The sequence below is a fragment of the Erinaceus europaeus genome, chromosome 5, assembly GCF_950295315.1.
Source record: "Erinaceus europaeus chromosome 5, mEriEur2.1, whole genome shotgun sequence".
NCBI classification, from domain to species: domain Eukaryota; kingdom Metazoa; phylum Chordata; class Mammalia; order Eulipotyphla; family Erinaceidae; genus Erinaceus; species Erinaceus europaeus.
In genome coordinates, this window is record NC_080166.1 from 19,129,303 (window position 1) to 19,157,293 (window position 27,991).

General features: G+C 45.6%; 1 protein-coding gene across 2 annotated transcripts in view; it reads right to left on the bottom strand.

The window, feature by feature from the left end:
* The window catches only part of RETREG1 (reticulophagy regulator 1), a 124,838-nt gene that overhangs the window by 68,923 nt on the left and 27,924 nt on the right, over positions 1-27,991 (bottom strand). For both annotated transcript variants that reach the window (XM_060191180.1, XM_060191178.1), the window contains exons 2-3: positions 15,844-15,950; positions 9,309-9,339 (exon numbers count right to left, since the gene is read on the bottom strand). In XM_060191180.1, coding sequence (XP_060047163.1) covers positions 9,309-9,339; positions 15,844-15,950 — 138 coding nt within the window. The remainder of the gene's footprint in view (positions 1-9,308; positions 9,340-15,843; positions 15,951-27,991) is intronic.

Consider the following 27,991-nt stretch of genomic DNA (forward strand, 5'->3'; position numbering starts at 1 on the left):
TTAATCCACTTCTCCATAAACAATTGGAAAAAGGAACCTTGGAGAGTTTGCTAATAGAGAAGCCCCCCCCTCTCATTTTTTTTTTTTTTTGTATTCTCTATTTATTGGATAGAGGCGGCCAGAAACCAAGAGGGAAGGTGATAGAGAGGGAAAGAGACAGACACCTGCAGCCCTGCTTCACCACTTGTGAAGTGTCCCCCCCACCTCCTGCAAGTGGGGAACGGGAGCTTGAACCTGGGTCTTTGTACATGATAACGTGTGCGCTCAAGCAGGTGTGCCACCACTCGGCCCTTCTCTCTGTGAATATTTGAGACATTATTTAAATGACTTACTGTCAGTCTTTTATTAGTTATTCCAATGTTCTCCAGAAGATGACTTTTTTTTTTTTTTACTGTCATTGTATATGCAATGTGTGTGTGTGTGTTTGCCATGTTTTGGCCTGTGAAGCACAAAGCCTGTCTGTGCCAAGCTGTCAGTGCTCATACAGGCCCTTCACAGCCCATTCTTTGACTACTTCAGAGCGCCACGACCATGAACAGCCCTCACACCCTTGTGAGAGAGGAAAAGTCACTGCTTCCTTTCCACAGAAGTCTGCATTCCTCTTCCACACAAAGTGGCAGAATCCCTGGCTGAGGTAAACCTTAAGGTCAAGACCACCCAGTGAGCTCTTTAAAACAAGCAAGAGTCTTTGAAAATCCCATTGTTAGGATTCGCTGTAGCGTACAAGACCATAATTTATGTCCTTTAATGCCATTTACATGGAGCTGCATCTTATAAAGTTATATAGCTTAACTCTTTTTTCAGCCACCAATCAGACTTCCCTGGGGAGATGACCCCACCAATGTGTCCTGGAGCCCCACCTCCCCAGAACCCCATCCTACTAGGGAAAGAGAGAGACAGGCTGGGAGTATGGATCCACCTGCCAACGCCCATGGTCAGCAGGGAAGCAATTACAGAAGCCAGACCTTCCACCTTCTGCATCCCACAATGACCTTGGGTCCATGCTCTTAGAGGGATAAAGAATAGGAAAGCTATCAGGGAAGGGGATGGGATACGGAGTTCTGTGGGTGGGAATTGTATCCCTCTTATCCTATGATCTTGTCAATATTTCCATTTTATATTAAAAAAAGCAAGAAGCCAGCCCTGGGCCAGCTCTACTGGAAGTTTTTTTTTTTTCCCTCTTGACCGTCTTCAGTTTTCCTTTTCCTTTGATGTCTCTTAACCCAAGTACTGTTGATTCAAACACACACACACACACACACACACACACACACACACACTTTTTTTTCATACGTAATCTACTTATTTATTAGAAGACCCTGCTCAGCTCTGGCTAATGGGGGTACTGGCCATTGAACCTGGGACATTTGTCAGCTCAGTTATGAAAGACTTTTTGTATAAGCATTGTGCTATCTCCCCAGCCCTTACTTATTTATCTATTTCAATGAGGATGACACAGACAGAGAGACCAGAGCCCTGCAGACGGTGGTGATGGTGGTGTTGCCGACCAAACCTGGGGCCTCACAGCTTCAGGCAAGACAGGCTTTTGTAGAAACATTATGCTGTCTCTTCTGCCCACAGGAACATTTTTTTTTTTCATGAAGTAGAAGGTTAAAAGGGAGGAGGAGGAGGAGGGAGTTTCACAGGAGAGAGAGAGAGATTGAAAGAGAGAGGCACACCTGGTTAAGCACACACATTACAGTGTGCAAGGATCTGGGTTCAAGCCCCCACCTGCAGGGATTTCAAGAGCAGTGAAACAGGTCTGCAGGTCTCCCTCTCTATTTTCCCCCTCCCCTCTCAATCTCTGTCTCTCCCCAAAATTAATTAATATTTAAAATATTTTTTAAACATTTAAAGAAAGAAACCACAGCACAGTGGGGGCCGGGTTTAAGCCACGGGTCATACCTGTGACAGGCAAAGCAGCGCTCTAACGAAGTGAGCTTTCTCACTGCACCTCACCACCACCACGTTTCTCAAATTACTTGATAGGACGGAGAGCAATGGAAAGAGGAGGGGGAGGGAGAGAGGGAGAGAGACACCTGTAGCCCTGCTTCACCGCTTGTGAAGCTTCCCCACCCCTCTGCAGGTGGGGACTGGTCACCACATTTTTTTTAGTTCATTTATTGAATGGAAGACTCAGAACTCCATGCTAGCTTATGTGGTGCTTGGGGGCCACAGGCTTGCAAGTCCTGTGCTCTACAGCTGAGCCACTGTGTGTGTCTTTGTGTCTGTGTGTCTCGATGTCTCTATGTATGTCTGTGTCTCTCTGTGTGTGTGTCTGTGTGTTTATGTATGTGTTTATGTGTGTGAGTGTGTGTGTCTGTGTGTGTGTGTGTGTGTACTAGGGGGTGAGAGGGTCCCTCTGTCTCCCCCCCAGACATTTCCAAGAGCCTAAGAACTTAAGTCTAAAGGGCTACGGCCAGGATTAGCAAGGGAAGAATGAGGAAAACCGGAAGGTTCCACGGGACAACAGGGAGACACCAGCAGTGAGCAGACACGCTCCAAGGACCCTCAGGAGATCTGGCAAGTCCTCAGCCTTTATTTCTTTCTTTCTTTCTCTCTTTCTTTCTTTCTTTCTTTCTTTCTTTCGTTTTTAAATTTATTTTCCCTTTTGTTGCTCTTTTTTTTTTTATTGTTGTAGTTATTTTTGTTGTTATTGATGTCATCATTACTGGATAGGAGAGAAATGGAGAGAGGGGGGAAGACAGAGAGGGGGAAAGAAAGACAGACACCTGCAGACCTGCTTCACCACAGGTGAAGCGACTCCCCTGCAGGTGGGGAGCCAGGGGCTCGAACTGGGATCTTTATGCGGGTCCTTGCGCCACCTGGCCACCTGTGCTTAACCCGCTGTGCTACCGCCCGACTCCCCTCAGCCTGTTTCTAAGCAACAGAGCACAGCCACATGTCACTCATTGAGCTCACTTTCCCACTCACCTAATTTTCTTATCCCCAACCCGAATGCATCCTCCTCTCTCAGCCCTTCTTTCTCTTGTGTCCTCTGTTATTTTATCTCTGTATAGATACATACATGTATAGGTATTTAAAAAATCTTTTATTTATTTCTTCTTTATTGGACAGAGAAAGAGAAATTGAGAGGGAAAGTGAAGATAAAGAAGAAGAAAGATGGAGAGATACCTGCAGCACTGCCCCACACTCATAAAGCTTCCCCCCTGAAGATGGGGGGCAGGGGCTTGAACCTGGGTCCTTACACATTGTGACATGTAACCAGGTGTGCCACCACCCAGCCACGATGTATAAAATTTAATATTATCAATATTTGTATTACTATTCCAGAGTACTGCTCAGCTCTGGGTTATGGAGGTCTTGGAAATTGAGCCTGAAGCTTTTGATGCCTCAGGCATGAAAGTCTTTTTGCAGAACCATTATGCCATCTCCTTAGCCCTTAATCTTTTTTTTTTTTTTTTTTTTTTTTTAATATTTCTTTGTTTGCTTGTTTATGAGAGGGAAGGAAGGAACAGAGTATCTCTCTGGCACATGCAATGCCAGGGATCAAACTTGGGACCTCACGTTTGAGAACTCAATGCTTTATCCCCTGCACCATCTCCGTGGCCTCATATACAATCAACCTTTAACTGGGTTTTCTTCTTTTGACCTAGCACTATACTAATCCTTTTATTTTCCAGCTAGAAAGAGACAGAGATAGAAGTAGACGGTGAGGGAGGGAAAGACACCCCCCACACACACACACACACACACACAGCATCAAAGCCTCCCCCAGTGCGGTGGGCGCCGGGCTCCAACTTGATTCTGGCTGCGTGGAACAGGCGCCCTCTGCAGCGCGGATAACCGGAGGTTTAAGTCACCGGAAGCTCTCAGCCTCTCCAGTGGGCTGGGTGCGCACGCCCTCTGGTGGCGGTTGGCGCGAAAAGCAGCGCCTCACCTGCTAGGACATACATGGTTTTCCAATACATTGATAGGAATAGGCATCAAGCATCTTAACCGTTGGTATGTGTTTTACATCCATTTTGGTTTAAATTCATTCATTTATTTAGTATTAATATTTACTGGATACAGACAGAAAGAAATCGAGATGTAAAGGGGAGGTGGAGAGGGAGAGAGAGAGACACCTGTAGCCCTGCTCATGAAGCTTCCCCTTTCTCTCTCTGCAACTTTTCAGTCATACAGAAAATTCCAGAGGTGGGGGGGGGCAGAGTGGTGCACTTGATTAAGTGCACATAGCACAATGCTCAAGGATCCGGGTTCGAGCCCCCACTCCCCACCTTCAGGGAAGCCACTTCATAAGCTGGGAAGTAGGTCTGGAGGTGTCTGTCTTTCCTTCTCCCTATATCCCCCCTTCCCTCTCAATTTCATTTTTTAAAAGATTTTATTTATGAGAAAGAGAGGAGAGAGAGAAAGAACCAGACATCACTCTGGTACATGTGCTGCCGGGGACCGAACTCAGGACCTCATGCTTGAGAGCCCAGTGCTTTATCCACTGCGCCACCTCCCAGACCACTCCCTCTCAATTTCTATCTGTCCTGTTAAATAAAATGGACAAAATGCGCACTAGGATCTGTGGGTTCATAGCGCCAGCACCGAATCCCAGTGATAACCCTGGGAGCAGGAAAAAAAAAAAAAAAAGGAAATCCCAAAACTCACAGAAGCAACAGGCAGTCTGGTTAAAAATAAACCCAATTCCAGTGAAAAGAGAGCACAGAAATAAAATGAAAACACATCTACACGAAATGTCCTTGCAAGAATGTAAGAAGCCAAACCCTCCAAGGAGGCGGACAATCCTGGCTTCCATATTTATCTTCAGTGTGTTTCACTGTTCAAGCCCAGCTTTAAGACGTGAGCATGGCAGGCGGGAATCTGGATGAAGAAGGCTTAGAAACTTCCAGACTTATGTCTCAACAGCCCCAGTCAAAACCTCGCCACCTCCCATCCATGAATGGGCCTTTCTCCTCCCAGAGAGGGGGAGAGAAAAAGAGCTCTGAGTGTCCATTGTGAAAAGTATGAGCACAGAATTGTGTTCAACTACTATTTTTCAGAAAAAGGAATAAAAGTCCTTTTGGATTTTGATTTGGGCAGGAGACAGATTATTAATGTGGATTGTCTGCTGCCAAAGCACACTCTGAATTCAAGCAAAAAAAAAAAAAAAAACCTAAGAAATTTAAATTCAGTCTATGAAATACAGCTTTCTTTTTATTTAAGTTTTTAATTCTTTCTTTCTTCTTTCCATCCTTTCTTTATTGGGTAGAGGCAGAGAGAACCTGAAAGGGAAAAGGAAGTCAGAGAGGGAGAAAAAGAGACACCTGCAGCACTGCTTCACCACTTGTGAAGCTTTCTCCCTGCAGGTGGGCACTGAGGAGTTGAACCCTGATCCCTGTACATGGTATAGCATGTGCACTTACCCAGATGAGCCACCACCTGGCCCCTGAAATGCAATTTTCAAAGCATTTTTTTTTTTCTGACTTGGGATTGAACCTGGGGCCTCAGAGTCTCAGACATGAGAATCTTTTGCAGAACTATTATGCAGTCTCTCCAGACCACAAGATGTTCTTTTAAAAGCCAGAGGAGGCTCAGCTGTCTTTAGTTCTGACTGAAATTGATCCCAAAAATACAACTGCCAAACATGCCTCGTTGGAAAGGAACATACACCAGGTTATAAAATATAAACTCTTTGAAAGCCTTTCAGACACATGGAAAATATTAAAACTGCAAAATCTAGTTATTGAAATGCATGGATCCAAATTCTTACTCCACCAAGCAGCAAAGAATGACAGTTGAGGCTGGGTGATGGCACACCTGTTACAGTGCTCAAGAGCCTGGGTTCGATATCCTGGCCCCCACTTGCAGGGTGGAAGCTTCACCAGCAGTGAAGCAGGGCTGCAGGTGTCTCTCTTTCTCACTCTGTATCTTCCCCCCTCAAATTTTGTTCTATCAAATAAAAATAAGTAAATATAGCAAAGAGGATGGAGGAGGGGAGGAAGGGGATGGGGAAAGGGAAGGAGGAGAAGGAGAAGAATGTCTACTTGTTCAGCTATTGTGTTAACTCATATCTATGTAACCTTGATACAAGTATTGATTCAATTCATAAACAGAAAACATCTATAAACATAAACAGAAAACATTCATATACAGAAAACAGCATTTCATGTCAATTCCGGTCCCCTGAAGAGACAACTTATCAAATGCTGATAACTTACCCTTTTGTTGGAGGCATAATGCTATATAAATACATCAGGGGCCTAATTAATTAGACATTTCCTACCTACATGTTCCAGTTCATTCTAGACATGAGAGCTGGGGCAAGCTCACAAGCAAAGCATCTTTAATAAACACACACACACACACATACTAAGGTCTGGGGAAACAGCATAATGGTTATGCAAAAGGATTTTTATGCCTGAACTTCTGAGGCCCCAGGTTCAGTTCCTGGCACCACCATAGGCCAGAGATGAGCAGGGCTCTGATATTTCTCTCTGTGTATGTCTCTCTCACTTTCTCTCATTGAAATAAAATAAATACAGCCTTTTAAAAAGCCTGCTCCATGGGGGGCAGGTAGTGGTGCACCCAGCTGAGTGTACATGTTACCTACTATGTGCAAAGACCCGGGTTCAAGTCCCAGATCCCCACCTGCAGGGGGAAGCTTCACAAGTGGTGAAGCAGTACAGCAAGCATTTCTTTCTCTCTCCCTCTCTGTTTTCCTTCCCCTTCTCAATTTCTGTTTCTAGCCAATAAATAAATAAATAAATGGCTATTCCAGAAAAAGGGGAAGAAACTTGGAGAGACTGGCATATGCCAGATCAGACTGACTCAGAACTCCCTATTATTTCCATCTCTCTCTCTCTCTCAATGTTTCTCTGTCTCTAGCCAGTGAATGAATAAATAAATAAAGAGGCTATTTCAGAAAAAGGCAAAGAAACTTCAAGTGACTGGCTTATATTTGAGTGAAGCTCCTTCTCCCCACTTCAGAGTGACTCAGAGCCACCTCGCCAAGCTGACAGCAGCTGTGCATGTTACAGCGACCATGCGCACAGTGGCCCTCTGTTTGGTCAGTCAGCTGCCCTGGTCACATGCAGAAACAGACACCGACAGGAGCCTAGGGCTTGAGTTTCATTCCAGCCCCGGGAACCAGTCCCAAAAGAGGCTTATTTGGGTCTGCTGGTGGACAGCTGGCTCCATTGGGCCCCTGCCCGGCTGCAGAACTGGGCTGGCTGTCTCTTCCCACCCAGGGCAAGTCTGAGCCCTTCCCAGATCCTCACTGCGGAGAACCACATAAGCACAAAGGCAAACTCCCCAAACCAAAGTCCCGGTGGCATCAGATTTAAGCCATGCAACATTTTTTTAATAGAAATTTCCTCCTCCTCCTCCTTCTTCTCCTTCTTTTATTTTTATTTGACAGAGACAGAGAGAGATTGAAAAGGGAGGGGAAAGAGACGGAGTGAAACTGAGAGACATCTACAGCCCTGCTTCACTACTCGTGAAGCTTTCTCCCTGCAGGTGGGGACTGGGGGCTTGAACCCAGGTTCTAGTGTATACTTAATCAGGTGCACCACCCCCCACCCCCAGCATTTTTAAAGGATAGACAGACAAACATACTTCAGCCCTGAAGCATCCTTCAATGCAGTGGGGCTGGGCTCAAACCCAGGTCATGCACAGGGCAAAACAACGCACTACCCAATTGAGCTATTTTGCCAGTTCTATTGTTTTTAAGTCATTGGTCTGTAGTGCTGTGGATTCTCAGGAGTGTAGAAGACGTCTCTATTTGTGTGTAAGACTCACCACACCCACCACCATAGTCCCAGTGCCATCTCCCCACCTACAAAAGACCCCTGCCTCTCCACAGTCACTTTTCACCTCCTTTCCCTACCCCTTCAGAAATCCCCTGCTTCTCAGCAAGTTTAGAGTTCATTTGGTCCAGGAGCAATTTTTTTTTTTCTTTAATGTAACCAGGGTTATAGCTGAGACTTGGGGCCTACGTGACTCTAATGCTCCCAGCAGCTTTTCTTTTTTGGCTTTAATACAAAGAGACAGAGACAAAGAGATTGAGAGAAAGAGAGAGAGAGAGGCCCCTGCAGCACTGCTCCACCATTCATGAAGCTTACGGATCCCAGCAAGTGGGGACCATGGACTTGAACCCAAGTCTTCCCACACTTGGTAATGTATATGCACTCTACCAGGTAACACGCCACTCAACCAAAGCAACTGAGGTTCTTTTTTTTTTTTTTTTTTAATTTTATTGACTTTACTTTAAAGAAAATATATTTTTATTTATTATTGGATAGAGACAGGAAAACTGAGAAGGGGGACAGCGAGGGAGAGAGACAGAGAGACACCTGCAGCACTGCTTCACTGCTTGGTTGATTTTACTTTTAAGAAGAGATAGAGATAAGGACAGAGGGGCCAGGTGGTGGCTCACCTGGTTGAGCGCACATGTTACACTGTGCAAGGACCCGAGTTCAAGCCCCCAGTCCCCACCTGCAGGGGGAAAGCTTTGCGAGTGGTGAAGCAGTGCTGCAGGTGTCTCTCTGTCTCTCTCCTTATCACCCCCTTCCTTCTGGATTTCTGGCTGTCTCTACCCAATAAATTAAGATAAAAAAAATTTTAAACAGAGATAGACACAGAGAGGAGGAGAGAGAGAGAGGGAGAGAGAAAGAGACACACCAGAGGACTGCTTAGCTCTGCTGATGGTGGTGTTGGGGATTGAACCTGGGACCTCAGAACCAATTTTTTTTTTTAATTATGAAATTCCTTTGGCAGACAGAGTTCCCCTCACACTTTCTCAGGATCTCAGTCACGGGTACAGCTGGTGACGTCAGTCACGTTCCCTGCCTCAGACGCACCTGCTCTTCTGCAATGGGAAAGGACACTTTTCATTTCCAAGACAGGTCCCCAGCTGGCCAAGCACTCAAGTGGCAGGTCACCCCTATCTGCCTCTCACACCAAGAGCCTCCCAGCTCACCTCCCTGTCCACCGACCCACCTCCTCGGAGCTGCCAGCACAGCCATTCTAGAAAGTTCCAGCAGAGCTGATGTCTCTGTGCTTCCCCATTCTCCACCCCCCTCGAAATGCAGCCCACACCCCCAAAATGCAGCCTAAGAGGGGCCCCTTCATAAAAACTCACCCCCTCTTCTCACAAACTCTCCCAACGCAGTAGCCAGACGAGAGATTTCCTAGATCGAGTTCTGCTTTTGTTTCTGCTCTTAGAGGCCATTTCCTTTCTTACACCACTCATGCAAAAACAGCGCTAGCACTGACAGTGTCTCTAAAATATTGACTCCTATGCTGTGACCTCCCCGCGCCCAAGGTCCCTGGCATTGAAGGAGAAAGAGGTCTCTTACCTCTCGGTGAGGCTTCTCCACAGCTGTGCACCTGCAATACGAAGGAGGATATTTAAAATATTTTGTTCATTTATTTATTGGATAGAGACAGAGATAAATTGAGAGGGAAGGGGGAGACAGATACCTGCAGCACAGCTCCACTGTTCATGCAGGTGGGGAACAGGGACTTGAACCCAGGTCCTTGTACACTGTAAAATGTGTTCAAGGGGGTCGGGCGGTAGCGCAGTGGGTTAAGCACACGTGGCACAAAGTGCAAGGACCGGTGGAAGAAGCCCGGTTCAAGCCCCCGGCTCCCCACCTGCAGGGGAGTTGCTTCACAGGCGGTGAAGCAGGCCTGCAGGTGTCTGTCTTTCTCTCCCCCCCTCTGTCTTCTCCTCCTCTCTCCATTTCTCTGTCCTATCCAACAACGACATCAATAACAACAACAATAATAACCGTAACAATGGTAAAACAACTAGGTTAACAAAAGGGAAGAGATGGCCTCCAGGAGCGGTGGATTCGTGGTGCAGGCACCGAGCCTCAGCAATAACCCTGGAGGCAAAAAAGAAAAAAAAAATGTGTGTTCAACCTGGTGGGCCACTGCCCAGCACTCAAATTCATCTTTTAAAATATAGAAATTAAAAATAAGGAAACACAGGGATAGGCGGTGGTGCACCCAGTAAAGCACATACAATACCATGTCTGAGGGCCTGGGTTCAAACCCCCAGTCTCCAGTTGCAGGGGTGAAGCATCACAGGTAGTGGATCAGGTGACTCTGTCTCTCTTTTTCTCTCTCCCTCCCTCTATATCTCCCTATTTCTCACCGTCCATCAAAGAATATATATAACTATTACAGGGGGCCAGGTGGTGGTGCACCTGGTTAAGCACCACACCTTACAGTGCCCAAGGACCTGGGTTCAAGCCCCTGGTCCCCACCTGCAGGGCAGAAACTTCACGAGTGGTGAAGCAGGGCTGAAGGTGTCTCTCTGTCTCTCTCCCTATCTTCCCCCCTACTCTCAATTTCTGCCTCTACCCAACAATAAATAAATAAGTAAATAAATAAAATTTATAACTATAGAGTAGTAATACAATTTAATACTATTTAACATTTAGTGTGGGTTATACTCCTACAGAACTTCACAGAAAGAACTAATTTGAAGGGGGCACACACACCCCTCTGTTCACAGCTGCATTATTTACAACAGCCAAAGAGTGGAAGCAGCCTGACTGCCTACTGGCAAATGACTGGGTAAAGAGGTTAGGAACATATATTTCATGGAGTGCTACTCTGCAATCCAAAACCCTTATGCTGCTACCAGGGATGGAACCTGGGACCTCTGGAGACTCGGGCATGAGAGTCTGTTCCAGAAATCGCTGTGCCATTTCGCCAGCCTCATCCTTGTGTTTATGGGGGAGGGAAGGAGAGAGGCAGAGAGGGCACGAGCGAGTGCAGAACACTTCTCCCACATACTGGGTGCGGGGGTGGGGGGGTGGGGGGTGGGGATCAAACTTGGGGCATCAGGCATGCGAGACTCTAACAACCAAGCTACCACATCCCACCCCACACCTCCCAGCCCTTCAATTAGATTATTAGTAATTGTTTTGGCCTCCGGGGTTATTGCTGGGGCTCAGTGCCTGCACCGTGAATACCCTGTTCCTGGAGGCTATTTTTCCCATTTTTGTTGCCTTTGTTGTTATTATTGCTATTGTTGCCATTGCTGTTGTTGTTGAAGACAAGAGAGAAATAGAGAGAGGAGGGGAAGACAGAGAGGGAGAGAAACACAGACACCTGGGAGCCAGGTGGTAGCACAGCAGGTTAAGAGAACATGGAGCAAAGCGCAAGGACCAGTGTAAGGATCCCAGTTCAAGGGGGACACTTCATGGGCAGTGAAGCAGGTCTGCAGGTGTCTATCTTTCTCTCCTGTCTGTCTTCCCATCCTCTCTCAATTTTTCTGTCCTATCCAACAACAACAGCAATAACAACAACAATGATAAACAACAAGGGCAACAAAAGGGAAAAAATAGCCTCCAGGAGCAGTGGATTTGTAGTGCAGCCACTGAGCCTCAGCAATAACCCCAGAGGCAAAAGAAAAAGAGAGAAAGAGAGAATAAAAGAAAGAAAGAAGGAAGGAAGACAGGAAGGAAGGAAGGAAGGAAGGAAGGAAGGAAGGAAGGAAGGAAGAAAGAAAGAAAGAGAGAAAAAGAAGGAAAGAAACCAACCTGCAGACCTGCTTCACCGCCTATGAGGCAACTTCCCTGCAGGTGGGGAGCTGAGGGCTCGAACCGAGATCTTTGATCCAGTCCTTGCCCTTCGTGCCATGTGTACTTAACTGGCTGAGCCTCCACCCGGTCCCCTCAATCAGATTCTTAACAGAAGTTCAGTATTTTGAGGCTGGGGAGATAGCACGATGGTTCCACAAAAGCCTTTCCTGCCTGAGGCTCTGAGGCCCTAGGTTCAATCCCCAGCACCATCATTAGGCAAGGCTGAGCTGGGCTCTGGCCTCTGTATACCTCTTTCATTAAGATAAGATGAAATAAAACAAAATAAAATAAAATGTTCAATATCTTTAGCCAGAGGGTGAGGTGGTGATACCCCCAGTTAAGTGCACATGTTACCATGTATAAGAACACGGGTTCAAGTCCCCCGCTCCCCATCTGCAGACAGGAAGTTTCACAAGCTGTGAGGCAGATCTGCAGGTGTCTCTCTCTCCCTATCTCCTGCCCTCTCAAGTTTCTCTCTGTCCTATCCAATAAAGAAGGATAAAAAAGAAACAAAAAGAATGGCCACCAGGAGTGGTGCATTTGTCATGCAGACACTGAGCCCCAGAGGTAACCCTGGTGGTAAGTAACAACACAGATCTTTAGCCAAAGAAAGATCTGGTTGGAAGTGGAGAAGCACAAGGGGATAGAGTGTCTGGGGCCTGGTGACCAGTTGGCCATGCTGTAGCTGCCAGGAGCTGGTGGCCCAGGAGCACGCTGGCGCCACTGTCTACAGCCCTGACATTACCACTGGAACTTTCTAGAAGCCAAGCCTGTGCCCGAGAGACCAGTTTCCTGCAGGAAAGCCCTGCAGGCAAAACCTACAGAGCCAGCCCCCAAACCAGCCAGTCACAGGGCTCAAAGGGGGCTTTGTCCCCACAAGTCTGCATAGAGGAGCCACCTCCTCTCTGTCCCTCCAGCAGAAACCCTGGCTCCATGGTTCCACTCACAGAACACTCCACTCCCCAGCCCACCCCACTCCCCACCAACAGGACAGAAAGCTGGCCTGTGAACAAATGTCAGCCCTGAAGGATAAAGCGAGAGCCAGTTGGATGCAGGGGTGGGGGGCTACAGGAGGGGCATCTTATTTCCCACAGAGCCTGGCACAGAAAGGAGCAAGTGAGGAGTGACCAATCCCTGGGCAATCTATAAAATGAGGGGTCCACGCTGACAGAGAAGACTTACTGCAGTGAAAAAAAAAATGGTGCTGTGTCCTTCAGGACAAAATGGATGGAACTGAAGGTTATGATGCTTCTTGAAATAGATGAAAATCAACTACCAGATGGTTTCACCCATATGTGTAACACTGGGAACTGAAACATATAAATGTACAAAAAAATACATGACAAAACCGTCTCTAAATCTTTGTGAGAACTATGGGGTGGGGAGGGGGTCCTAGAAATTTGGTGGTGGTGGGGTATGGAACTGTATCCCTCTTCCCTTATAATCTTGTAAGCCATTATCAAATCACTAATTTAAAACAGAGAAAAAAATTCCTTTTTTATCAACTTGCTTTTAAAGATGCATTTAACCGTGCCTTAATGATTTTTAATTACTTTAATTTTTAATTATCTTTATTTATTTATTGGATAGAAACAGCCAGAAATCAAGAGAAAGGGAGTGACAGAGAGGGAGCAAGGCAGAGAGACACCTCACACCCTACTTTACCACTCATGAAGCTTTCCCCATGCGAGTGGGGACCAGGGGCTCGAACTGAGGTCCTTGAGCACTGTAACATGTGCGCCCAATCAGGTGCACCATGACCTGGCCCCATGACTTAATGATTTCTAAGGTTTATTTGTGTGTGTGTGTGTGTGTGTGTGTGTGTGTGAGAGAGAGAGAGAGAGAGAGAGAGAGAGAGAGAGAGAGAGATGGAGAGACAAAGCGAGAGCAAGAGGCTAGAGAGAATGAGAAATAGAGAGACCACTGCTCAGCTCTGGTAGAGAGCAGGGCTTGAACCTGGGAGCAGCACCACTGTGATATCTCCCAGCCCCCTTCTTAATGTTGACTTTGAATTTTTTTTAATATTTATATTTTTAAATATTCATTCAGCTATTGGGTAGGAACAGAGAGAAACGGAGATGGAAGAGGGAGATGGAGCAGGAGAAAGAGAGCCACCTGCAGTACTGCTTCACTGCTTGTGAAGCTTCCTCCTATCCCTCCCGCTCTTGTCCCTACCCTCACAGGGAGAGGGAAAGGGCTTGAACTCAGGGCCTTGTGCACTGTAACATGCGCTCAACTCAGTGCACTGCCGCCCGGCTCTTTTCTTGATGCTTTTTAGACCTTGAAGAATTCAACAAGTTTACTTCCTAACTTTTTTTTTTTTTTTTTGCCTTCCAGGGTTATCCCTGGGGCTCAATGCCTGCACTATGAATCCACTGATCCTGGAGTCCACTGATCCTGGAGTCCATCTTTTCCCCATAGTTATTGTTGTTATGCAATGGGATGCATTGGATCGACCTTCTCGTGGTGCATCCCGTGAGTACCCATTCATTGGGGAAACTGACGATCCTTCCTAGCCGACTGAATCCACATGGATCCCAGTCACTTTCAAAGCCAGCAACATGCAGCTCCTGACAGCTTTCAACCTGACCTGTTGACTGGCTATGGAAGAAGGGCAAACGCTAGAAGAAGAATTGTTGTTATTGTTGATGCTGCTATTGTTGGATAGGACAGCGAAAAATTAAAGAGATGGGGAAGATAGAAAGGGGGAGAGGGAGAAAGACAGACACCTGTAGACCTGCTTCACCGCTTGCAAAGTGACCCCTCTGCAGTGGGGAGCTGGGGGTTTGAACCAGGATCTTTGAGCCAGTCCTTGCGCTTCGTACTAGGTGCACTTAACCCAGTGCGCTACCTCCCGGCCCTCCAAGTCTACTTCCTAAAGGCCCAGTTTCATCATGAAAAGTGTAATAAATATTAACTGTTTCCCTCATTGTGTCTGCTTAAATGTCAAAATAGCATTTAGAGAGAAGAATTTTTCTTTCTTTCTTTCTTTTTTTTAACCAGAGCACTGTTCAGCTCTGGCTTATGGTGGTGCAGATTGAACCTGGGACTTTGGAGCCTCAGGCATGAGAGTCTGTTTGCATAACCATTATGCTATCTACCCTCCCAAAACAGCATTTAAAACAATAGCATATGGGGCTGGGTAGCAGCATGTTCAGTTGAGTGCACACATTACAATGTGCAAAGGATCCAGGTTCGAGCCCCTGGTCCCCACTTACAGAGGGAAGCTTCCCAAGCAGTGAAACAAGGCTGCAGGTGTTCCTCTCTCTCCCACTCTCCTCCTCTCGTCTCAGTTTCTATCTCTAGTCAATAGAAAGTGATTTCAAAAAGCCACTAGCAGTGACGGAGTAGTGCAGGTGCTGAGCCCCAGAAATAACCCTGGTGGAAAAAAAAAAAAAAACAGCATTTGCAGAGTCAAAAGGAAAACCAACATTACTAAGCTTTCTGTCAGAAGCAGCAGCTCTGATTAGAGATATCAGTTAGATCAGTCCTAGATGTTAGACAAAGACTTCCCAAATAAGCAAATGCTGCATCATCACTCATAATAATAACGCCAGGGGCTGGAAGATAGTTTCTCCTGTAAAGTGGCCACCTTATCAAATGGAAGGCCCTCGGTCCAAACCCTGGCACCACATGTAAGTGTCACAGCACTGAGGGAAGCCCTCAGATGGTAGAGCAAAGCTGTGGTATTTCTTCTTCTCTGTTCCTCACTCTCACTTTCTCTCTCTCTTCCTCTCTCTCTCTCTCTCTCTCTCTCTCTCATAAAACAAAAGTCAGAAAGTTAGTTGTCTTGGGAGCTGTGAAGTCACAGATACATAAGGTTCTGGTGCCACCAAATAATAAATAAAATAAGTCACTTTTTTTTTTTTTGGTTTGGTTGTTTCTGATTTTATTGGTTTTTGCCCTTTCCCAGAAAATCACTTGGTTAAAGACGCCTCTACAGGCAGCTGAGTGGTGGTATATCCAGTAGGTCACACACGTCACAACACATAAGGACCCAGGCTCAAACCCCTGGCTCCGACTGCAGGGGGGAACACTTGACAAGCAGTGAAGCAGGTCTGCAGGTGTCTCTCTTTCTCTCTCCCTCTCTATCTCCCCCTCCCCTCTCGATTTCTCTGTTCTATCAATAATAATAATAAATAAAAACGGGAAAAAATGGCTTCCAGGAGCAGTGGATTTGTAGTGCAGGGGCACTGAGCTCTCAGTGATAACCGTGGTGGCAAGAGAAAGAGAGAGAGAGAGAGGAGGGAAGAGAAATGGAAATGCTGGAGACACAAAAGCAGAAGGTTCTTACCTCTCGTTCTGGACAAAACCAGGTCCTTTATGATCTGCATAATCACCCGGCCCAGGATCACGACAGAAAGCAGGTGGTACACTCTCCAAGGAGTAAGAGCAAGGAACCTGAAAAAGTGAAGACCTATCAGTTTGGGGAGGCCCTTCAAGCCCCAGTACTCCACTCCCGAGAAGGATGAAGTCCCCTTCTTCTCATCTGAGCTGGAGCTTGAAGGAATCGTGTGATGTGAGATAAGCCAAAAGCTGAGGGTTAAGAACAGAAAGAAGAAACACAGAGGAAAACTTGCCTCGGTTTGGAATATTTGCACCAGGGCAAAGGATTCTGGGATGGTGGGAGGCCCTTCAGGTCCGGGTGAGTGATGGAGGAGGGGGAGGTGGAGGAGGACCTAGGCTGGGGAAGAGGGTGTTTTCCAGGAAACTGGGAGATTTTACATGTATACCATCAACTCAATTTACTGTAAACCATTAATCCTAATAAAAAATATTTATGGGGGCCGGGTGGTAGCACAGCGGGTTAATTGCACATGGAGCAAGGACCCGCTAACGGATCCCGGTTCGAGTGTTCGAGTCTCCACCCCCTACCTGCAGGGGGGTCGCTTCACAGGCGGTGAAGCAGGTCTGCAGGTGTCTATCTTTCTCTCCCCCTCTCTCGATTTCTCTGTTCTATCCAACAACAATAAAAAAAAAAGCAACAAATGGAAAAAAAAAAAGCCTCCAGGAGCAGTGGATTAGTAGTGCAGGCACCAAACCCCAGCGATAATCCTGGAGGCAAAAAGTATATAATATATATTTTCCTGGAGGCAAAAAGTATATAATATATATTTTTAAGGGGGTCTGCCAGTGGTGCACCTGGTTAAGCAAACATAGCACAAAGTGCAAGGGCCCGTGCCCAGCTCCCCGCCTGCAGGGGAGTCGCTTCACAAGCAGTGAAGCAGGTCTACAGGTGTCTATCTTTCTCCTTCGCTCTTTTTTTAAAATATTTATTTTATTTATTTATTCCCTTTTGTTGCCCTTGTTGTTTTATTGTTGTAGTTATTATTGTTGTTGTCGTTGTTGGATAGGACAGAGAGAAATGGAGAGAGGAGGGGAAGACAGAGAGGAGGAGAGAAAGATAGACACCTGCAGACCTGCTTCACCGCCTGTGAAGCGACTCCCCTGCAGGTGGGGAGCCGGGGTTCGAACCGGGATCCTTATGCCGGTCCTTGTGCTTTGCGCCACCTGCGCTTAACCCGCTGCGCTACAGCCCGACTCCCATCTTTCTCCTTCTCTATCTTCCCCACCCTTCTCAATTTTTCTCTGTTCTATCTAAATAATAATAATAAATGGTCGCAGGAGCAGTGGATTCATAGTGCAGACACCAAGCAAATATATATGCAAAATATATCTATATTATTTTTATATTTACAATATTATTTATATATACTATATATATTTTTAATTTTTATTTTTATTCCCTTTTCTTGCTCTTGTTGTAGTTGTTATTATTGTTGTTGTTATTGATGTCATTGTTGTTGGATAGGACAGAGAGAAGTGGAGAGAGGAGGGAAGACAGAGAAGGGGAGAGAAAGACACCTGCAGACCTGCTTCACCGCCTGTGAAGTGACTCCCCTGCAGGTGGGGAGCCGGGGGGTTTGAACCAGGATCTTTATGCTGGTCCTTGCATTTTGCACCACCTGACAGATATATAAGATAGATATATAAGATAGATAAGATAGATAGATAAGGTAGATAGATAGATAGATAGATAGATAGATAGATAGATAGATAGACAGATCTATAGCACTGCTTTACCACTCGTGAAGCTTCCCCCTGTAGGTGGGTGCTGGGAGCTTGAACCTGAGTCCTTGAGCATAGTAACCTGTGAGCTCAACATGGTGCACCACCACCCAACCCCTCAAATCTTTTTGTTATTGACCCAACATTGGCCCACAGTATTATCAGATTTGAGGAATATAGTTTCACACCTAGAGATGTGAGTATTCACACCTTCTACCCCCCCCATCACTGCTTCCATTTTTATAGGAACTAATTTTCATGTTAGAGAGGCAAAGCCAGACAGCACTAACCAAGTGCAACACACCAGGTCTTCTGTTATAACAGGATGAGCAAAGAAAACAGAGGGGCATGGCTCAGGAAGGATTCTAGAGAAGTGTGCCTCGAACATTATCTGCTGGGGGGGTGAAACCCAGAGAGAGCCAGAGAGGATCCGAGTTAGAGGAGACACATGATCAGAAGTGCTGGGGAGTAGGAATGAGGGGACCCCAGGAATCCTTCTGCACAGAGAAAGGCTTTGAGCCGGTGATGGAGACGTGCAGTTGTGAAGGCTGTCGATTCCGCCCTCGTTTTTTGTGTCCTGAAGCAAGACAGAGCATGTTGTGGAAAAGATGGTCTGGGGCAAAAGGCCTCACAGGCAAGTCTGGCCTTTACTGTCTGAAGATAAGCACGGCCATGATGGGTTATGCGGAACGTAGTGTAGGGCTGATGACGCACTGTCTGTAAAGGAAGGTCCTGATGGGTGGGAGTCACAGACAACACACCGATCTCCCAATTCTTTGTACTTTTGCAAACTCGCCCTGAACTTATGCTGTTTCTGATGTCATTGTACTAAGCACCAGTAAAAGGAGCCAAAACTCTGGTTCGGTGCTGCATCCTGACCTTCTCTGTTGGGGCAGGGAGGGCGACTTTTCTTCCACTTCAGGTAAACGTCAAGACCTAGTTTTCTGACACAGAAGGTCAGAGAAAGGAGAAATTGAGGGTGTCTGAGCAGGCCAAACAGTGTGAGTGAGAGAGCTGGGAGACTGACAAAGAAAGAAGAGACCAGGAAGCTGGGTGGTGGCGCACAGGGTTAAGTGCATATAGTGCGAAGCACAAGGATCCCTGTTCGAGCCCCTGGCTCCCCACCTGCAGGGGAGTCACTTCATGGGTAGTGAAGTAGGTCTGCAGGTGTCTGTCTTTCTCTCTCCCTTTGTCTTCACCTCCTTTCTCTATTTCTCTCTGTCCTAGCCAATAAAATGGAGAAAATGGCCTCCAGGAGCAGTAGATTCATAGTGCAGGCACCAAGCCCCAGCAATAACCCTGGAGGCAAAAAATTAAATAATAGAAATTGAATTGAAAGGAAGAGAGGGGGGGAAGGAGGAAAGAAGGAAAGGACTGGCAGAAGTAGACAAACTGAGGCAGAACCTGAATGGTACACACTAGAACGTTCTGTCTTAATGCTACCAAAATGATAGAGAAATGGCCAAAGGTAAAGAATAGGAAAATGAAACAATGGTTATTAAGAACAAAAAACAAAAACAGAAAACAAAACAAACAAACAAACAAAACACCAGGGCTGGGCCAGTGACACACCCAGTTGAGAGCACATATTACTGTGTGCAAGGACCCAGGTTCAAGCCCCCCGTCTCTACCTGCAAAGGAAATACTTCACAAGCTTTAGAGCAGTGCTACAGCTCTCTCTCTCTCTCTCTCTCTTCTCCTTCCCCCTCCCTCCCTCTCTCCCTCTCTTTCTCTCCCTCTCTCTTTCTCTCTCCTTCTTCTCTCTCAATTTCTCTCTGTCCTATCAAATGTAATAGAGAAATAAAGATGAATGGGCAGAGGGATGGATGGACATTTGGGGCACCCTGGAGGGTGAAACAGGAAGGAATCATGGGTCAGACATCTGCTTGATGGTTGTGCAGTAGGACTGGAGAGGACTGGCCAACTCCAGGTGCTGGGAATTGTGGCAGAAGCCCCCTCCCAGTGTCTAAGACCCAAAGTTCTACATCAGCTTCTGGCACTGAATGCTTCTATAACCTGGAGCAAACCAGACAGGAGGAAGAGACTAGATTAGCATGTCTAAAATACTGGTCTGTAATTCCCGACACCCAGGTTCCGGCCCCATGTCCTCTGAAATGGGCAGTCTAGTCACTGACATTCACAGAAAGTAGTTATCAGTGGCTTACCCACAATGGATCAGAACAAAACAGAATCAAGTGTTGGCAAGAGAAGCACAGAGCACAGCACAGGAAGTGGTGCAGTGGCTAAAGCACTGGATTCTCAAGCATGAGGGTCTATATTTAATCCCCAGCATGGCAAGTACCAGAGTGATGGATGCTCTGGTATGCGTTCATTATATCTATCTATCTGTCTGTCTATCTTCTATCTACCTTTCCCATTCCCTCCCTCTCTCTCCTCTCTGATGAATTAATTAACCTTTAAAAAAAAAAAAGGGAAAGAAGCACAGAGAAAACTTCAATTATGGGCAGGGGTAGATAGCAAGAGATTATGCAAAGAGATAGTCATGCTTGAGGCTCCAAAGTCCCAGGTTCAATCCCCCGAACTGCAATAAGCCAGAGCTGATCTGTGCTCTGGTAAACAACACACACGCACACAAAACTTCAATGTTCAATTATTAGTGACAACAAGCTTTTTTTGTTTTTTTTACACTTACTGATTTAGAAAGAGACACCAGTGCACAGTGCATTCCACCAGCATATGTGGTCTCAGAGGCTGAACTCTATACCTCACACATGCAACCCCTGCAGGCTATCACAGACTTGCCTCCCTGGCTGCAGACAAGAATGGCGAACAGAATTCCATTGCTCTACCATTGGCTTAAGTTCTGTAGAATGTCAGAGGCACAGCGTCGTACCTCTATTTGTTTGTTTCACTACACCTACCTGCAAAGTTCCAGGGCCATCACACCCTCAAAACAAGCCCTCAACCCAGTCCTCTCATCTCCTTTCTTCTTCTAATAGCCATTATGTTTTTTAGAATCTAGAAGGTATTTTTGTTGTGGCTGGCTAGTTTGTTGGCTTTGGTTATTAATCCAATTCCACATCTGATAATGGATCATTGCTTCTTGCTCCATTCATGATATTGCAAAAGGCACAGTGCCATCTTCTTCGTGCCTAAGTAGTATTCCACTCACACACTATCCTATAGCTTCTGTACTCAGGCATCTGTATCTAGGTGTTCATGTTGATTCCATTTGGGGCTACTATGAACAAGGCTTCTCTGAATGTGGGGGTGTGGCTACTCATTCAAGTTAGTGAGTCCAAATCTTCAGATAAATGTCTGACTGGTAGTGCCGGATTACATGGTACTTCCATTTTTAGTTGGGTTTTGTTTTGTTTTGTTTTGAAGAAATCTCCATCTATTTCTCATGAAGCTTTTGCCAGTTTACCTTCTGACCACTGTGCATAAGAGCTCCTTTTTCTCCACACCTTCATCAAACCTTTTTTTTTTTTAGTTCTTTTTATAAATACCTGTTTTTCTACTATAAAGTCACATCTTTCTCTTTTTTAGACAGAGATCACAGTACTGAAGTTTCCTCTGATGCAGTGGGGGCCGGGCTTGAACCTGTGTCATGCACATGGCCAAGCAAAGCAACTCACTATCTATCTGAGCTATTTCACAGGCCCTCACACCATCTCTTGTCCTACATTTTTTTCAGCTTTGATGTTTGCTTCAGTCAAGGTTGTTTTTGCTGTTTCATGTTGCCTTATGGTTAATTTATGCTTTGGTCTGGGGACCACAACACCAAACTTTCAAAAAAAAAAATAATAATGTTTATCCTTACAAATCCTAACGCCTTCTGATACTCTCCACAATTCAAGGCTATTTTTCAAATGATGACTGTGACTCACAGGAGTGACTCAGGAACCACAAATTCGTTTGGGAATTACAGGCTGGCCCAGGCTGCATCTGAATGTTAGACTGAGATATTTCCCTTTCTGCCCAAAGAATCAGGCAGAGTCCTACATGAAAACGTCCCTGAGAGTTTCTAATCTTTGCAGTTAGCCAGGAAGCTATACATCTCTGTAAAAAATAAAATAAAGTAAAATAAAATAAGAAAAGAAAGAGGGCTATTGAAAATAGCCTAATGGTTACGCTCAAAAATTTCATGCCTGAGGCACCAAAGGTCCAAGGTTCAATCCCCAGCACCACTATAAACCAGAGCTGAGCAGTGGTCTGTAAATAATTATAATAATAAAGTAATAAAATTCTATTTCTAAAACTGTGAAGGTGATTTGTTTTTTTCCCAGTAGAAGAGATAAACTCCCAGGAATATTAGCTGATGGCAGGACTTGAACCAACAGCCCTCGGCTCCAGAGAAGTCCACTTGGAAGGTGTTGTCAAAGCAACTCTCAGAGCACTGGTAGTGCCTCATGGGCCCAGGGCCAACTGGCATTATGGCCAAGGATCTTGTTGGACGTTAAATGTCCTCTCTCTTGGCCCTAGTGGGGGTTGTATTGTTATATGGAAAACTGGGAAGTGTTATGCATGTACAAACTATTGTATTTACTGTCGAATGTAAAACATTAATTCCCCACTAAAGAAATTAAAAAAAAAAAGTCTTCTGTCTCTCAAAGTAAGGCCTACAAAAGCTGGATATGGGCAAAAGACCAGAATATTTTAATGATGGCTTTCTTGGTTGCTACCAGGCCAGCCCACCACCTGGGGCCCTAGTCAGGGAATCCTGGGATTCCCCCACAGACAGGATGGGTCTAGACCTCTAACAGATCCCTCTCATCACTGTCACTGGTCATCTCCATCGAGAACATAATGGATCCTTGTTTTCATTTCTTTATGCAAATATACTGTCAGCATTCACGTCTTTCCAATATCTTATCTCATCTCATCGTATTTTGCCACCAAGGTTATCTCAGGACTCAGTAGCTGCACAATAACTCCACCACACCACTCCCAGTGGCTTTTTTTTTTTTTCCACTTTTTCTTGCTTATTTATGCTAGAGATAGAAGCAGAGAGGAGGAGGAGGAGAGAGAGAGAGACACCGGCAGCACTGTTTCATCACTTGTGAAGCTTCCCCTCTGCAGAGGGGGACTGAGGCCTTGAGCCAGGTCATCGAGCATGGTAACATGTGGGCTCTCCCAGGTGATCACCTCCCTGCCCTCACAGATGTGCTTGCTTTCTATCTTCCTTCCTTCCTTCCTTCCTTCCTTCCTTCCTTCCTTCCTTCCTTTCCTTCCCTCCCTCCCGCCCTCCCTCCTTCCTTCCTTTCTCTCTCTCTCTCTTTCTTTCTTCTTTCATCATTTTGTTAGGGGGTTAATGGTTTCCAGTCCAGTTGTGGACATGGGGAGTTTCCTGCATGTCACACGATTCCCATAATCCTCCCCCCCACCCCCGGATGTGTGAGTGGAAGAAGCAGCTCACTCATCCCACAAAGTTCTCCCGTCTTCAAATTCTCCGTCATGTCGTTGGGGCACAGTTCTACATCTTTCTTCAGAAATCCAAAAAAGCTGATATTTGCATCTGGGAGCTTGAACAAATCTAGGTTCAATTCTTTTCTCTCTCTCTTTTCTTTTCTTTTCTTCTTTTTCTTGCCTCCAGGGTTATCACTGAGGCTCAGTGCCTGCACTATGAATCCACTGCTCCTAGAGGCCATCTTTTTTTTCCGTTGTTGTTGCTGCTGTTATTGTTGTTGGTTAGGAAATCGAGAGAGGAGGGAAAGACAGAGAGAAAGATACAGACTCCTGCAGACCTGCTTCACTGCTTGGGAAGTGACCCCCCTGCAGGTGGGCCCACTAGCCAGGCTGCCTGTCTGCCACCCTTGCTTTAGTACACAGAGCCTGCCCACAAAGTCAACAAGCCCACCTCCACAAAAGCCAGGCTCCGGAAGCACGAGAGCTGGGAAACCCCAGTCACTCACCAGATGCTCCTTCTTTCTTCCTTCCATTCTTTCTTTCTTTCTCTCCCTTTCTTTCTTTCTTTCTTTCTTTCTTTCTTTCTTTCTTTCTTTCTTTCTTTCTTTCTTTCCATTTTGTTTTTTTACCAGAACACTGTTCAGCTCTGGCTTAAGGTGGTGTGGGGGATTGAACCTGGGACTTGAGAGCCTCAGGCATGGAAGTCTCTTTGCATAACTATTATGCTATACCCCCACCCACCAGATGCTTTTTTAAATGGTCGTTAAAACATACTAGACAGCTAAGCAAAACATAAAATAACACTGTTTCAACTGAAGCTCAGAGATGCAGTCCAGGAGGGCCCACAGTGGGGAGAGCACCCGGTTTGGGGTCTTGAGTTTGAGCCCCAGCACTGCATATGTCAGAGTGATACTCTGGTTTTTTTTCTCTCCTCTCTGTCTTGTCTTTTGCTCCTAAATAAGTCAATCTTTCTTCCGTTAAGCCAGGGGCTGGGAGATAGGTTTGAGCCCCCAGCCACCACAGAAGAAACATGACAGATGATTAGAGCACTGCTGGAGGGTATCTCCTTTGCGCTCTCTCTCTCCCTCTCTCTCTCTCTCCCTCTCTCTCTCTCTCTCTTTTCTCTGTTTTCTCTCTTCCTCTCTCTCTCTCACCCTCTCACAGATAAAAGAGTAGGTGGGAGCAGTGGAATCAGGCAGACATGAAGTTTCAGAGATAGCCCTGGTAGGAAAGAAGAAAGAAGGAAGAGAGGGGCGGGACACTGGCACACCTGGCTAAATGCACAGAGGATCTGTGCGAGGATCTAGGTGCGAGCTCCCGGCTCCCCACGCGTAGGGGCACACTTCACCAGTGGCAAAGCAGGTTTGCAGGTGTCTGTCTCTCTCTCTCCATCTTTCCCTCCTCTCTAGATTTCTCTCTGTCCTATCTGATAAAATGGAAAGCAGTGGATTTGTAGCGCCAGAGTCCCAGCGATAACCCTGAAAGAAAGAAAAGGAGGAAAGAAAGGAGGGAGGGAAGAAGGGAGGGAGGGAGGTAAAGCAAAGAATGAAACAAAGTAAGCTCCAAGAAAAGTGAGGGTATCTGATTTAAAACCATATAAAATCAAAATTTTTTTTTTTTTTAGCAAAGTGGAACACAGTCATTTCCAAGCCATTTTTTTTGCTATATATGAAAACTGCTTTATAACACGTTCCCCCACCAAAAAAAAAGAGAAAGAAATCTCTGTGCACCAGCCCTGGGTGAATCCAATGCACCTTGTAGAGAAATGCTCCCCCCAACTCCCCTCCAAATGCCCAGAGTTCCAAGCACCCACCTCACCAGAAAGGCAACTTGTCTGAGGAAGCTCAACATCTCTCTGGCCTCCAATTTCCTGCAGTATGCAGTTATTACCAGAAGAAAGAAAGATTTTGTTTTCATCCCATAATGAATGCATGTCAAACTCTGGTTGAGCTCCAGAGAATACACAGGCCCCCGCCTGCCCCAGTGGAACCAGGAAGCAGAGGAGTAAACAACCAGGTTAAATCTATGGGCTCTTCAAAACGCAGGGGGGGGGGGGGGATGAATTCACACCGAGCCCCAGCAATAGCCCTGGAGACAACAAGTAAAATAAAATTTAAAACTTAAAAAGAATTAAGGGAGTCCAGCGGTAGCGCAGCAGGTTAAGCACGTGTGGCGCAAAGTGCAAGGACCAGCATAAGGATCCCGGTTTGAACCCCCGGCTCCCCACCTGCAGGGGAGTCGCTTCACAGGCAGTGAAGGAGGTCTGCAGGTATCTATCCTTCTCTCCCCCTCTCTGTCTTCCCCTCCTCTCTCCATTTCTCTCTTCCTAGTCAACAGCAATGACATCAATAACAACAACTACAACAACAATAAAACAACAAGGGCAACATAAGGGAATAAATAATTTAAAAAAAAATTAAAAGAGCATGTTAGTATAGAATTAAAACATACAAGAGAGGAAGTTATAACAGAGATCACTAAGAATCCTGAAAGAACTTCAGTCAATCTGTGCCCAGGTAAAAGGCTTAGGAAGTAGATCCACACATTCAGAAGAAATACTCTCCAATCTAGAAGATACTGTCAGCCCACTCTTTTATTTCAAAGATGAGGGAGAGGAATGGTTCAGAAAGACTGAAGCAACTCTCTGTGAAACTGCAGATTCCACCAAAAGATCTGAGGAGGAGGAGGAGGACAAGGACAAAGGACAAAGACCCAGAGTCCATTTTCAGAGAATTTCCCTCATTTAGGAAACCATCAGAACATTCTCATTCAAGAGGCAGAACAATCACCCAGATTTATAAATACAAAAAGACCAACACCAAGGCACGTTATTGTAAAACTATCAAAAGTCAATGACAAGGAAAAAAAATGCTGGCTCTAGGGAAAAGAAAGAAGGTACATACAAAGGCAGAGCTATAAGACTTTCATCAGATTTCTCTTCACAAACTCTAGAGGCAAGAAGAGAGTGGAATGACATATTCAAAGTTCTAAAGGAGAGGGAATTCCAGCCACGAATATTGTATCTTGCAAAATTATCCTTCAAATATGAGGGAGAAATAAAGGTTTTCTCAAATATTCAACAACTAAAGGAATTTGCCACAATCAACCCCACCTTGCAAGAACTACAGAACCAAGTCCCACAAGAAAAGAGGAAGCAAAGGAACACACATTCCCAACACCAAGTTGCAGATGCTACCACGACGCCAACCTGACTTGCCCGGACAGACAACCTCACCAATGTACCCTGGAACCCCACCTCTCCAGAACCCTGCCCCAGTAAGGAAAGATAGGGACAGGCTGGGAGTATGGATCAACCTGCCAATGCCCATGTTCAGTGGAGAAGCAATTACAGAGACCAGACCTCCTACCTTCTGCACCCCATAATGACCCTGGGTCCATACTCCCGGAGAGATAAAGACTAGGAAATCTTCCAGGGAAGGGAATGGGATATGGAACTCTGGTGGTGGGAAATGTGTGGAATTTCACCCCTCTTATTCCATGGTTTTGTCAATATTTTCTATTTTTTATTTTATAAATTGTAAAAACCTACATTTCACATATTCACCCTAGTTCTCGCCCCTTTGATGTCCACCAATGTTTTATTATTAATTTTATTTTTCCAAAATGTTATATAGGTAGAATAATAAGGCATACTGACTGCCATTTTAGACTGGCTTCCTTCATGCAGAAGTATTTCTTTGTGGTTCTGCCATGTCTTTACTGACTTACCAGTTTTTTGTTTTTTTTTTTTTTTTAACCAGAGCACTGCTCAGCTCTGGGTTATGGTGGTGTGGGGGATTGAACCTGGGACTTTGGAGCCTCAGGCATGAGAATCTCTTTGCATAACCACTATTGTATCTACCCCTGCTCATTTTAAAATTTTATTTATTTTTTATTTATTTATTTTTACCAGAACACTGATCAGCTCTGGTTTATGGTGGTGCAGGGGATTGAACCTAGGACTTCGAAGCCTCAGGCATGACAGTCTGTTTGCATATCCATTATGCTATCTACCCCAGCCCCTGATGTACCAAAGTTTATCCAAGACTGAAAAGCATCTTGGTTACTTCTGATTTTGAGACAATATAAATAAAACTGCTATGACTTGGAGGCCTGTGAGATGACTCACCCAGTAGAGTGGGGTACCTTGCCATGTATGAGACCAGGGGTTCAAGAACCCCACAACACATGGGAACACCGAGAACAGCACCAAGGCTGGGACTCTCCTTACCTGGTGCAGTGGTGCTGTGGTCTGTGGATTCTCTTTTCTCCCTCCCTGTCTAAATGAGAAAATTGGGCTCAGGAGGTCCACCCAGGAAAAATTGTTTATGTGCAAGGTCCAGGGCGCCATATTAAGAAAAGAAATACATGTGCAATATTTTGCGTTAAGTTTTGAACCCATTTAGGTACAGACATTTAAAAGAAGAGCTTTATCAGTCCACTGAATTATAGTTAACGTGCAAGCAGTTAAAACCTCCAAGGATTCTGAACTTCAAATACATTTTTTCAGTCAAAACAGTCCTCTTAAACGTGTTCATGTCTGTGGTCCAGGAAATGGCACAGTGAATAAAGTGTTGACCTCTCAAACATGAGGTCTCGAGTTCAAACCCCGGCAGCATATGTACCAGAGTGATGTCTAGTTCTTTCTCCTCCTATCTTTCTCATTGATAAGTAAAGAACATTTTTTTGTGTTCATGTTTGATAAGGCTTATCAGTCAAATGCACTGACCCCAATGGGGCAGCCATCACACTTGTTTGTTCTCGCATCAGCTTCAAGGTACCCATACATTTGGGGTCTGCTGGTCACGATGCCTCCATCACACAATCCATCAAAGACAGAAGACAGACCCTGCCACTCGCAGTCAGACTCAGGGCAGTATGGGAGAACTTCCAGTTGTCCAGGACTGTTGGTTCATGTCACTCCTTCTTCACCAATATGGCGGAACTTCTGGTTTGCCACTCCCTCTTCTCCACAAAGGCAAAAAGAGAGGTTTTCTTTTCTT